Here is a 14,143-nt window from a genome sequence, read left to right as displayed (position 1 = left end):
ATGTTGGGTGTAGAGATTACTTAAAAATAAAATCTTTAAAAAAAGCATTTGCATATAAAGTACACTGAATTTTTGTTTGTGCTTAAACAGAATCCATATTGAAACTGAATGAATCAGTAAGTTATTGTCTTAAACTTCATTCTTAGATTTTCTTGATATGCTTAACCATTGATTTTTTTTCCCCCATAGCAATAGTTTTAAACTGGTTTAGCCTATCTTTGACATGGATTGCTCTAATGATTGGGGATGTGGTTTGCTTACTCATTCCGTTAATATAAAGATGATGTCACTGTAGCGCCTGGGTATAACACCAAAATAGCATCATCTGCAGAGCAGACACACTAGGTAGCTATTAGTGATGATGGCGTGATGCAAGAAGCGACCTGGATGGGAAGGACATCACAGAACTATAATTACTGCCCTCAGGGTGTGATTTAGACTTCCGCTCTCCTCCGGCCTAACATTCAGTTTGCAGTAATAGGCTGGTTATACAGCAGTGTTGCCTGGTTACCTTAATAGAAGCTGGAAGGTTTCAGTTTGTTATTTGAAAATTGAATGAAGTGTCTGTAACAGAGGAAGCAACCTTCAGTGGCTGGTGGTTCAGTCAGCAGTTTAGTTACGAGAAATGATGTTTTCCTACTAACATAGTTTGTTAAAAATTATCTTGCTCTGTTAACTGACAGTCATTGTCAGCTTCATATCTGTAAGTTTCTCTTCTCAGTTTCACTCTTATTTTGATTGATAGTTTTGAGCTTTTCCTGTGTAGAAGGCATTTTGGGGACTTGAGGGTATGTTTCACATTTTCTGCAACCTGTATAACTTGGAGGCAAGAATTAACTCTGACCTGAGTCAAAATGTTGGAGTGAACCATTTTTATAATGAGAAGTTCTGTATCCGAGAGCCTCACCCTCAGCATAGTGGCTTTTTCATCATGTTTCCTTTGTTTTCTTCTCCAAGTAAGCCTGCCCACCCACCCTGTCTTCACATAGGACATAGCTTCTCACCAAGTCTGGGATTCCCCGTAATTCAGGAATCTTCCTTCTGGAGCATTCTGATGTGAACCCTTAACAGGTGCTCACTGCCTTTCTTGACAGGCTGCCCTGTTGTTAGACAGCCATTACTAGAAAGTTCGTGCTTGTGTGTTCCAGATCAGCACACCTATTTCATCCAGGTGCCCGCTCTTACCTCTGACCTTTCACCATTTTCTGTCCTTTGCCCTCACTTGCCCTTCTTTTCCCTACGTGTTGTCCTTTTCTTCTTAAGTAGGTTTATTTGTTTTTAAGTACAGGCTAAGTGCTAGACACTATACTAGGCACTTGTACTTAGTGAATGTCTATTATACCCCAGACGCTATTAGCTTATTTTATATACAGTAATTCCTAAATGAGTTCATTTAGTGTACTCACCACAGGAATTGATGGTAGGGTATATTATTCCTATTTTTACAAAGTAAGGATTTCTAAAGACTTGTAGGATTTAGTGAAGATCATAAAGATACTCAGTGGCAGGGCAAGCAATCAAGTAGGTCTGATTCTAGTCCATGCTCATTCAGCTTTGCTACTTTGCCTCTCAGACAAGAGGTGAAATAATTTATGGAATCCATTTTGTCTGCAAAGCTTCCTATATTCCTAGAGGCATTTCTCTGAACCTGTTTGGGTGTGGTTCAGCTATTGCTGCCTCTTTTCTTTTGTAGTCTTAAAATACACTTACTCTTATGGATAATGTAATTCCTTCCTTCTTTCCTTCCTTCGATCTCTCTTTCTGATTTTATTTTATTTATTTAAAAAAATTGTTTAATGTTTATTTTTGAGAGAGACACAGAACACAAGTTGGGGAGGGGCAGAGAGAGAGAGGGAAACACAGAATCCGAAGCAGGCTTCAGGCTCTGAGCTGTCAGCACAGAGTCCGATGTGGGGCTTGAACCCGCAAACCATGAGATCATGACCTGAGCCGAAGTTGGATGCTTAACTGACTGAGCCACCTGGGCGCCCCTGATTTTATTTTTAAGTAATCTCCAGCATGGGACTTGAACTTAAAACCCTGAGATCAAGAGTTGAGCCAGCCAGGCATTCTTATTTTTATAATGTTTATGAAAGAGTATGATTATTTTATATTTTCTTTAGTGTAGGCAATTCATTTATTTTTAAAGTCTCAAACTTGTGTATAAATTGCAAGTATAGTAATAGAGAACTTTCTTTTCTTGTGAACCATTTTAGAATAAGTTGCCCATTTGTTATGCTTGAATTTTTGCAGTGTGTGTTTTCCATAAACAAAGATATTTTCCTACAAAATCTCAATATGACCATCAAAACCAGGACATTAGCATCAGCATGTGCGACTATTTAATCCTCACACATCACTCATGTTTCACTGTTTGTTTCAGTCATGTCCCTTATTGGAAAAGGATCCACTTCAGAATTACATGTTACGTTTTAGTCAGCATACTTCTTTGTCTTCAATCTGGTATAATTCCTCAGTCTTTACTTGATTTTATGATGTTGACATTTTTGAACATTAAAAGATCTTTCATAGAACCTTCCTGAATTAGGGTTTCTCTGATATTTCCTTATAATTAGATTCAAGTTTTCCACAGTTAAGTGTCTCACTCTTGATTTCCACTCAGGTCATGATCTCACGATTGTGAGATCGAGCTCTGCGCTGGATCTGGAGTCTGCTTAAGATATTCTCTCCACCCCTTTCCCCACTGTCTGGCCTTTCTGTCCTCCCCGCCCCTCCCCCACTCACTGACGGTTGGTCTCTCTCAAATAGTGTGTGTGTGTGTGTGTGTGTGTGTGTGTGTGTGTGTGTGTGTGTGTATCAGAAGGGGTGTCTGTGTGGCTTAGTTGGTTGAGAGTCCAACTTCAGCCCAGGTCATGATCTCAGGGTTTATGGGTTTGAGGCCCGGGCCCCCCCGACCCCCCGCCCATTGGGGATGTTTCAGATTCTGTGTCTCTCTCTTTCTGCCCCTTCCCTACCCACATTCTGTCTGTCTGTCTCTCTCTCAAAAATAAATAAGCATTTAAAAAAATAATCAAAGATAAGATACTCTTATTGCATCCTGTTAGGTGCTATACCATTTTGATTTGTCTCATGACTAATGATGTTTACTTTGATCACTTGGTTAAGATAGTGTCTGTCACACTGCTTCTCTATAAAGTTACTCTTTCCTTTTGAATTGAATACGTATTTTGTGGGTTTGCACTTTGAGACTGTGTAAATATACTGTCATCAAAGTTTAAATTTGTGTGTATCAGTTATGGACTCAGATTACTTGTTCGTTCGATGAGTGATAGTCTTTTGCTATAATTATTCATCTTGATGTTCAAATTTCCTGATTTGGCCAAGGGGGTACTGTGTTCTTTTGACTGGCTTCTGTGTTCTTTTGACTTCTCTTGTTCTTTGAATACTTCTTTTTTTTTTTTTTTTCTGGCACAACAAGATACTCCAGGCTTATCTTGTACTTTCTCTATCCTGGCCCTGGAATCAGCTATAATGTATTTACTTACTGGATACATCTTCCTGTTTCTTCAGTTGTGCATGTGTTGGTACTACTTATACAGAGTGTTGGCAGCCTAGTTAGCTAATCATAAGAATTGGTTATTGATTTAGGAACAGAATGTTTATCATGCTGTAATTAGAAACCTGAGTGATTCTTCATGCTGGAGACTAGTGGTACTTGGGAGTAATATGTGTAAGGAAAAGCAGGTATTGTAGAGCTTTGTAAACACTTAAGGTATAGATGCTCAACTCTGAACATAGCACAGTTTTTGAAAATCATGAAGTTATTTATGCAGCAGAGTAGGGGAAAAAAGCTCTGGATTGAGTGGGTGTCAGGAATGTTCATATCTGCTCTTCTACTAAATGATCAGGTTTTTTTTAGACATATCACTTCATCCTTATGGTCCTATAAAATAGGGATTGGCCGAGTAAGGCAGGAGAAGAGAAATGGGTGATTATTGAGGGTACTTCCAGAGATTGTTGTGACTTCAAATCAGTGATTTTATTTACAGATAGAAAAACCTGGAAAATGTGAACTTGAAGGGAATATCTAAAGATACTTGTTTTGTATTATTATTTGTATATTATGCAAATAACTTATTTCAGTAGCCTCAGACTAGATATAGCTGTTATGTCTGTTAAAAATACTGGTGGGAAGATATCCATATGGCGAACAGACACATGAAAACATGCTCAACGTCGCTAATCATCAGGGAAATACGTATCAAAACCACAATAAGATAGATACCAGCTCACACCCATCAGAATGGCTAACATTAACAACTCAGGCAACAACAGATATTGGCGAGGATGTGGAGAAAGAGGATCTCTTTTGCACTGCTGGTGGGAGTGCAAACTGGTGCAGCCACTCTGGAAAACAGTATGGAGGTTCCTCAAAAAGTTAAAAATAGAACTAGCCTATGACCCAGCAATTGCACTACTAGGTATATATCCAAAGGATACAAGTGTGCTGTTTCAAAGGGGCACATGCACCCCAATGTTTATATCAGTACTATTGACAATAGCCAAAGTATGGAAAGAGCCCAAATGTTTATTGACAAATGAATCAATAAAGAAGATGTGGTATATGTATACAATGGAGTATTACTTGGCAGTCGAAAGGAATGAAATCTTGCCAGTTGCAACTACATGGATGGAACTAGAGTGTATTATGCTAAGTGAAATTAGTCAGAGAAAGACAAATATATGACAACTCATGTGAAATTTAAGATACAAAACAGATGAACATAAGAGAAGGGAAGCAAAAATAATATAAAAACAGGGAGGGGGACAAAACATAAGAGACTCTTAAATACAGAGAACAAACAGAGGGTTGCTAGGGGGGCTGTGGGTAGAGGGATGGGCTAAATGGGCAAGGGGCATTAAGGAGGACACTTTTGTGGATGAGCACTGGGTGTTATACCTAGGGGATGGATGAATCATTGGATTCTACTCCTGAAATCATTATCGCATTAATATGCTAACTAACTTGGATGTAAATTAAAAAATAAACAAGTAAATTAAAAAGATACTGGTGAGAAGAGCTAACATGAAAAAGATTGACAGTACTTAAGTGTTGACAAGGATGTGGTACAACTGGAACACCCAAGTGTCACTGGTGGAAGTATAAATTAAATTAGTACAACTGCTTTGGAAAACTATTTGGCAGGGTCTTATTAAGCTGAACATATACATATCTTGTGACCCATCAGTTCCGTTCCTAAGTATATATATCACAGAAGCCACATTCAAGCTACCACAGTCGTGGTAGCATTATTTAGAATAGCTAAAAACTGGAAATAACCCAAATATCTACCAATATGGGAAAGGATAAGTGGATTGTGGTGTACTGACAAATGGAATACTATGTGGTAACAAACCATTGCTGTGTGCCATACCGTGGATGAAACTTACAAACATAATATTAAGCAGGAGAGGTCACACACTGCTTAATTTTACAAAGTATAAAAATGGGCAAAATAGGGCACCTAGGTGGCTCAGTTGGTTGAGCAACCAACTCTTGATTTTGGCTTGGCTCATGATCCCAGGGTTGTGGGATTGAGCCCTTGTGTCAGGCTCAGCATGGAGCTGCTTAAGATTCATTCTCTCTTTCCTTCTCCGTCGCCCTCTCTCCCTCTCTCCTCTCCCTCCCTCCCTCTCCCTCTCTTCCTGTCTGCACCCCTCCCCCTCTCACACTCTCTCTAAAATTATAATAAAAAATATTGGCCAAATAAATCTATGTGTTAGAAGTCAACATATTGGCTAATTTTGATGGCGGTGGAGTACTTCATGGGGTGGGGGCCAAGAGGGGTTTCTGGGATGTTGGTCATGTTCTATTTCTTTATCTGGGTGCCTTTTTTTATGTGTATATTCATTTGGTGAAAATTCATGGAGCTGTATGGTTAACCTTTTTGCATTTTTCTGTATGAATATTAACTTTTTTAAAATTTATACATTTTTGGGTTTTTTTAGATGTGATAGTAAATGAAATGCAGTTTAGGGGCTTTATATTTATTTATGTACCTAAAAGTTTATATATTTATTTGAGAGAGACAGAAACTCCACAACCAGGGAAGGGGTAGAGAGAGAGGGAGAGAGAATCCCAAGCAGGCTCTGCACTGCCAGCACAGACCTCGAGGTGGAAGTTGAACTCATGAAACTGTGAGATCATGACCTGAGCTGAAACCAAGAGTTAGATGTTTAACCAGTTGAGCTACCCAGGTGCCCCTGGGGGCCATTTTTAAAGTACTTTCTCTTTAGAAAGCAATGTGCTAACTGTTGGGAATACAGTGATGATCAAATGGGAATCTTATTTTCTATGGACTCTGTTCTTTTGGAAGATACATACTCAAGTAACATGATACTAGAGAGACTGGTGAGAATGTTGTGTTTGAAGTCATTCCCAAAGCTGATATAATGCTTTTGTTTCTGGTTTTTTATTTATTTTAAGCTATCTTAATCATATCCTTTTGTTCTCTTTTCTTTTCATAGCATCTCACAGATACCTCCCATGGTGTAAGAAATAAATGCCTGCAATTACTTGGGAATCTTGGTTCTTTGGAGAAAAGTGTCACAAAAGATGGAGAAGGCCTAGCTGTCAGAGATGTCCAGAAGATTATAGGGGATTACTTCAGTGACCAAGACCCACGAGTCAGGACAGCGGCTATAAAAGCCATGGTAAGCATGATCATGGAAATCAAAGGGTGACAGTTTGGCTTGTTTGTTTCATTAAAAAAAATTTTTTTTAATGTTTATTTTTGAAAGAGAGAGACAGAGAGAGAATGCGAGCATGGGAAGGGCAGAGAGAGAGGGAGACACAGAATCCTAAGCGGGCTCCAGTCTCTGAGCTATCAGCACAGAGCCCAAACTCATGGACTGTGGGATCATGACCAGAGCTGAAGTTGGATGCTTAACTGACTGAGCCACCCAGGTGCCCTTCATTTTTTTTTTTAACTTCATGGCTAATGTTGGCTTGGATGCTTTCTGAACAACGGCCCCCTCCCCCAAATATTTCTTATGCTCACTTTCAGGAATGTGTTGATGGCATCACAGAATTCAAAGGCACCAAAGGCACACATTCCTTGTATAACAGGTGTGCTTTTCTTTGGGCCTCTCTGGTAGCTTTCACCCATATACTGAAACGTAGAGGGTACAACTTGTACCTATTAAAATATAATACCAAGTCACATCCCTCCTCCAGGTCCTGGGAGGGGGTACATTTTAGGGGGAGGTAATGTTACCCATTTCTTCTTTAGCCTTTTTTATCATTATTTAATATTTTTCTAATATTCCCTTGGGATAGTTGATGGGTTAGATTTATTAAGTTTCTTGAGTGTTTCTACTCAAAAGTCTTTGATCAGATTTCTTACTTAAATAGCACTAATTTTGGCTAATGGGAACTGTGTTAATCTTATATAATGGGGGAAAATATGAGATTGTGGGGAGACATTGGAAATATTGATCTTTTTTTCCCAAATACTTAAACTTATTTTTATTATCTAGTTGCAACTCCATGAAAGAGGACTGAAGTTACACCAAACAATTTATAATCAGGTACCTTACAAGACTACTGTCTAGAAGGGGAGGAAGGATAATGAAACTGGGAGGATAACTGAAACTAGTTGTCAGAATTTGAAAACATAGAGCATCAACCGGCAACACTAACTCGGATGAATGTGAAGCTGTATCCATAACGTACATTTTAATAAGAGGACGGAGGACATGTAATTGAATAGCACTAATGCGTGTAAAAAAGACTTTTAGGAGGATTTAGGTAGCTCACTGTGTACACCAGAGTACACAAAAAGAAGTGTAGTGTTCAGAATACGGAAAGTGGTAGTCTTGCCGATCTCTTGTTTGGTTTGGCCAAGCATGAAGTCTATTCTAGGCACCATACTTGACATACTGGAGTTTTTCTGAAGGAAGATGACTGACACCATGGGATCATTTGAGAAGGTATTCAGATATTTGTAGTACTGGTAAAGAAAGGCATAGTGAAGTTGTAGTATCACTAGGAGAAGCTGACTGACTAACAAAAAGGCCTTCTTTACAAGGTGATATTTCTTTTGTAGAATAATTTAATGAACATAGAGACAAGCAATCTAAATCCATGTCAGAGACCAGATTTTGTACAAAGAATGGTTTTATATTTCAGAGGAAGATGGTAATTAGATAAACTTGTCTGACTGGTATATAACCCAAGTTTATTCTTTTACAAAATGAAACAGAGTTCAGAATGGTTGTATTGGTTTGACTAGCACCTTCTCTCCCTATAGAAAAACTCTGTGGGAAGCCAAGAAAATTAAAGGAAACTTAGAGAGTAAGGATTCAGAGGAAGAAGAGTTAGTTAGTAATTCAGATATTTAGTGGTTTAAGACTGTGTCAGTTAACAAGGCAGGCAATGATGAGGGAGTGAGGATGGAATGTTGGATTATTTGAGATGTGAGGTTGAATTAGGTACCATACCAGTTTTGGCTATGTTGAGTTTGAAGGATTGAGGGGCCCTCATGAGGAAAGTTCCAGGCTGTAGACAGTTGTGAAAGTCTGGAGCTCAGCAAAGGTCAGAGCTGGAGGTGGGTAATTAAAACCATCACTATCTAGGGAGCATGTGGATATGCAGATAGAGTAAGAAGATGGAAAGAGACCAAGGATGGAAGCCATGGGTAAGGTCCGTCATTTAAGAGATAGAAGAGATGGAGGAGGAGGAAAAATATGTTCCAGAAAAGGCAGGAGAGAGTTCTCATAGTCATCAGAGTCACATGCTAATGAAAGGTCAGCTAGACTAGGACTGAAATCTACCTATTGGACTTAGCAACAAGGCAGCCATTAATGAGTTTGAAAAGAGCAGTTTTAGTAAGAGTGTTGGGAGTGGAAGCCAGATTAGGGTCAATTGAGATAAGGCAATAGTGACTGTACTTTAAAGAAACTTGGCTGTAATAGGATGGCAGGATGGAAGACCATAGAAAGGGGTATAGGATTAAGGGAGGGCTTTTTGTATTTTAAAGGTAACTGCTAAAATAAGTATGTTTATATGTTGAAGGGAGCCAGTGTTTTTGGAGAAATTGGAGATAGAAAAGACAAAGGGAGATAAATGGTGGAGTAAGTTTCTCTAAACAGAAAATCAGATTCATGAGCTGAGTCATCCAACAAATATTAATGCATACATAATGCTGGTTGTATAACACCGAGCATGTTGGATAGGATCTGTGCCCTTCACATTCTCATGGGTGAGACAGGTAATTAAATAAATAAACACAATAATTACAGCGTGTGAGTAGTGGTATGCAATAAATAGACAGGGTGCTATAATAAAGAATCACAAATAGGACCTATTTTGGAGGATGATAAGGGAAGGCCTATATGAGGAACTGATGGGATCCATAGCAAAAGTAGAAGGATTAGGAATTAGGATACGTTTTCTTGAGACATTAAGAAAACAAAGTGTGGGAGGATATAGGTATAAATGAATTTATAACTGTTATGGAATAGTTGGGAGCATTTGTGCCTGAGAGCCTGGGTTTTTCTCAGATAAACATGTCGCCTTATGGCTGGAAGTGGGGTAGGAGCCCAGAGTGGGAGGTTAAGACAAGCTGCCTTGGGGAATGGGAGTGGAAGTTTTCAGAGATTTGAGATCAAGAGCCACCAAGCCCCTACAGCGTGTGGTCTTTGCTAGTGCTCGGCTGCCCTTGTGAGGAATGGAGAAGGTGTTGGGTTGACAGAGCACCTGTAGACATCTTGAGGATGTTGTCGTGGTGATGCTGACAGTACTGTGGGACTAAGTAATGGAAGGGTATGGAGCAAGGAGAAGTTGGTTCATTTGGAGAAGAAGGGTGGGATTAAAGCAATGGTTCTCAGCCAGGTGATTTTACTCTCTAAGGGATAATTGGCAGTGTCTGGAGTTATTTTGGGCTTTTGCAACTGCTAGGGAAAGGGAGAAGGTGCAGTGTTAACAACCATTTAGTGGGTAGAGGCCAAGGATATTGCTAACCATGTTAACAGTGCAGGGGACAGCTTCTTACAACAAAGAATTACATAGTCCAAAATGACAGTACTGCCAAAGTTGGGAAATCCTGGTTAAACAGGCAGGTAGGTTAAGTGGGACTGAAGAGCAAGTGTGATGGATTAATTTACAGAAATGGAAGAGCTGGTGGAGTAATACATGTTATGATCAGAGCATGAAATATGGGATTTTCACTTTTATTATTAAAAAACTTTTTAAAGTTTATTTATTTATTGAGAGAGAGAACAAGTGGGGGCAAGGCACACAGAAAGGAGGACAGAAGATCCAAAGCTGGCTGCATGCTGACAGCAGAGAGCCTGACATGGGGCTTGAACTCACAAACTGTGAGATCATGACCTGAGCCGAAGTTGGATGCTTAACTGACTGAGCCACCCAGGTGCCCCTGGAATATAGGATTTTTATTCTAGAAATGGAGTAGTTCTGGGTGTTGTTGAAGTCTAGGGTGTTGCCATGTAGGTGCAGCAGGGATATTCCATTTCAGACCAAAGTAAAACAAAAATCTGGCCTCTGGCAGTTTAGCATTAAAATTATACGTTTACTTAGAGTGCTTGAGTTTTCAGATTGTCAGAAATTTGTGCTTTGATTTTATAGAAAGGAAAAACAAAAACCAGATTTGGTTTTTGAGCCTGTGTGAGCAGCACTGTGGGCTCCCAGCAGGCTTTGCTAGGATTGATACTATTCTAGGTGGCTTTTGTGCTGTCTATCAATCTGTGGTTCTGCCTTCCGACACGGGGTGGGAGTCAGAACACAGAACACAGCTGACAGAGGCCAAGAATTCTTTGCTGGGCGAAGGTTCAAGAAGTTAAAACTGCCCACAGTATTTTGATTGGCATCCTCATCCAGCCACCCTATCTTCATTTTGCAAATAGTTTGAACATCATCTAGGAGGACACGGAACTAACAGACTTTTGGAATTCTTGTGTGCAGGCCTGTAAATTGCTGTCTGATGACTATGAACAAGTGCGCAGTGCTGCAGTCCAACTTATCTGGGTTGTCAGTCAGCTCTATCCTGAAAGGTCAGTGTGGGTGGAAGCCAGCTTTTGTTCATTGCTGAGCCATTTTTCTCTTCTCCCATCATGCAAAAGCCCTCCTCCAGATAAGGAATGTTGGTGAGATTTTTAGAAAGCAGTGTGGAATAGGGGGAAAGTGCAGATCCTGCTAATTAGGATCCTCAGTCCTTGTTTTTCAGCTCTGCCGTGAACTCTTCATGTACCTGGGAAAGATACTTCTTCTCTGGGCCCCAAACTCCTCATCTATAAATGAAGAGACTGTCTTTTTCAAGTGCTATCTAATCACCCTTGCCCTACGCTTTTTTTAGTCTTTAAATTGTTTGGGGCCCATTTTCGTAAAAAGAAATCCCAGGTAAAGATACTAGGTGAGTTTGAGAGTAATGATCCCTTATGAGGTGTTTTTCTCGTTAAAAATGTTCTTATAATAATTAAATCATTTATTCTCATAGTGAGTCTTTGAGGCGGAGAGACAAATATTAATCTATTTTGTAGAAGAGCTCCTTCTATAGGAAAAAGAAGAGTTTTTTCTCTTCATTAAACTGCTTGCTAAACTGGAAAACCAGAATAAGTTAATAAACCTATAAATACCAAAAAAAAAAAAAAAAGACTAATTGGAAATTGCCTGTTTTAGGCCCAGATTTGCAAGTATGTTTTATATTGATTTTATGATTTACTATATTGACAGCAATGTAATTATACGAGAATAAACTTAAAGATATAAAATACTCTGTGGTAGCTCTTTTTTGGTATCTTTGTAAATCTTTGAGCCTTTGGTGGGTTAAACACTTTTATTCAAGACACTGAAAATTTGCTGTGTAACTACAAGTATACTTTCAGAGTAATTTTTTTTTACTCTGAAATGTATTCTGTCACTCTAGGATTTGAGTTACTCAGTTGTCATTGTGTGTGTGTATGGGTATATGCTGGTTTTCATTGGTTATTCTGTTTATTGAACTTGTAGCTTTAGGCTCATGTGTTGTTATTTGTGTGTGTGTTTTTGTTTTGTTTTGTTTTGTTTTGTTTGTAATTTAGCATTGTCCCAATCCCTTCTTCTAATGAAGAGATTCGCTTAGTTGATGATGCATTTGGAAAAATTTGTCACATGGTTAGTGACGGCTCCTGGGTGGTTCGAGTTCAAGCTGCAAAGCTATTGGTAAGTTATACTTTCTGTAAGGAACATGTTTACTTTTACACTTGTATAAATATTTTGAGAAACTACAGATGGGGACAGATATAACCCACTTTTAGAAACCCTAGTATTCTAAAAATAAGAAGAAATGGCTCTCACGTTACTGTGGAGAAGTAGTCTTTTAGAACTAGAAAGAATTTTAAACATAATCCTATTTAACATTGTTGCCATAGGAGATAGCCAAGGCTTAGAGAAAAAGGAAAATAATAAAAAGAGTTGCTTTACTAAGTACCTGTTATGGGCCAGGGAGTTTGCTCTGAGACCATTTACACAATCTCATTCATTCTTCACAGTAACCCAGAAAGGTAATTGCTGTTATTCCCATTTTTCAGGTGAGAAAATAGCTCTGAGAAGTTAAGTAAATTATCTGACTTTTACAGATACAAAGTTGTAGAATGGGATTCAGATCCTGATCTCCTGGCTTTCCTGCTGTTTTGCCCTTGGTAATTCATGGTACATTTGTAAAAGAAAAAGAAAAAATATTTCAGAGATAGAACTGTCTTATAGAAGAAGGAATGTTGGTATATTATTACTCAGCCCTGTTTTCTAACTGTGTTATCTTGGATGTGTCACTTGATCTTAGCTTCCTCAACTGTTATGTGGGTTATAATATTCTCTTATGTTTACCTCACAGGGTTGTCATGATGCTCAAATGTGATACTATTTATGAAAATATTTATAAATTATAAAGTATGGGGGTCTTGGGGGTGGCTATAGTATCTAAATATAGATAAGTATTTGTAAAAATGTATATAAATGTCACAGCAAGAAAATCTGAGATTCTTTTTGTACGCTTCCCTTTTGAGGGCCCCAACTCTGCCATTTTTAGTAAGATTGTTGGTTGAATTCTTTGTACCCGGATCCAGCAATAGCCCTACTCCTAAGCCCAGTATTTATATGGTAACTGCGGAAACTTGTGTGAAGCATTTTCATGGAATAATAAGGAATTTGGATGGTTTCAGTATTTTGTACCTCTAGATTATATTGCTTGTCCATGATAAAGTGCAGTTAAATAAGCCAGTTATTACTGATTTTATTGATTTTATTTTAGAGAGAGCACAAGTGGGAGAGAGGGGCAGAGGAAGAGAGAGAGAATCTTAAGTAGATTCCACGCTAAGCACGGATCCCTACGTGGGGCTTGATCCCGCCACCATGAAATCATGACCTGAGCCGAAATCCAGAATTGGACGCTCAACCGACTGAGCCACCCAGGCGCCCCTGATTTTGTTTTGAATTCAGATTTTAAAGCTTTGTTTTAGTTTTCAAATATTTTACAATTTGGAACAGTCCAGTCATTCACCAAATTCTTGCATTCAATACTTCCTGAGCATCTACAGTGTACAGTGTGTTTATGTGTGAGGGGGATGCTGTAGAGGAGTAATTCAATAATACATCTTGATTTGAGAAGGCAGTTTAGAAGAGTAATCCTTAAGGCAGAGTCATTCAGATTTTTCAGTTTAGTACCTTATAGGACCTGAAGTTCATTTATGTAAAGCTATATGAATCGTGAATTACAGTGGGAAATTGAAAGAGTTTCTACTTAGGTAGTTCTAGCTTGAGTCAAGTGCTTTATGTTTTAATTTTAGTGATTTCAGATCCAAACAGCTCCAAATTATATAAGTAATTATGTTTGTACATCAAAAGTAATTAACAATCTAATTTTACTGATAATAATCATTGTTACTATTTATAGAGTTCCTAGCCTACTAAGCTAGGCACTTTTAGTCCTGTGTATACACACACACACACACACACACACACACTTTTTTATATGCACAGGTATATATGCACATATAAATACTCTCATGAACATACTTAGTTTTTGCAAATTACTTTTAATTCTTTTAAACATTTTGAGGGGCACCTGGGTGGCTCAGTTGGTTAAGCATCTGACCTCAGCTTAGGTTGTGAGTTCAAGCACTGCAT

The 14,143-nt window shown here is 38.6% G+C and overlaps 1 protein-coding gene across 2 annotated transcripts in view; it reads left to right on the top strand.

Moving 5' to 3' along the window:
* The window catches only part of INTS4 (integrator complex subunit 4), a 111,927-nt gene that overhangs the window by 40,446 nt on the left and 57,338 nt on the right, over positions 1 to 14,143 (top strand). For both annotated transcript variants that reach the window (XM_029914851.1, XM_029914852.1), the window contains 4 exons: positions 6,490 to 6,675; positions 7,501 to 7,551; positions 10,946 to 11,034; positions 12,061 to 12,181. In XM_029914851.1, the coding sequence (XP_029770711.1) occupies positions 6,490 to 6,675; positions 7,501 to 7,551; positions 10,946 to 11,034; positions 12,061 to 12,181 (447 nt within the window). The remainder of the gene's footprint in view (positions 1 to 6,489; positions 6,676 to 7,500; positions 7,552 to 10,945; positions 11,035 to 12,060; positions 12,182 to 14,143) is intronic.

Source organism: Suricata suricatta, chromosome 11 (genome assembly GCF_006229205.1).
Source record: "Suricata suricatta isolate VVHF042 chromosome 11, meerkat_22Aug2017_6uvM2_HiC, whole genome shotgun sequence".
NCBI classification, from domain to species: domain Eukaryota; kingdom Metazoa; phylum Chordata; class Mammalia; order Carnivora; family Herpestidae; genus Suricata; species Suricata suricatta.
This window is presented reverse-complemented; position numbering and strand designations above follow the sequence as displayed.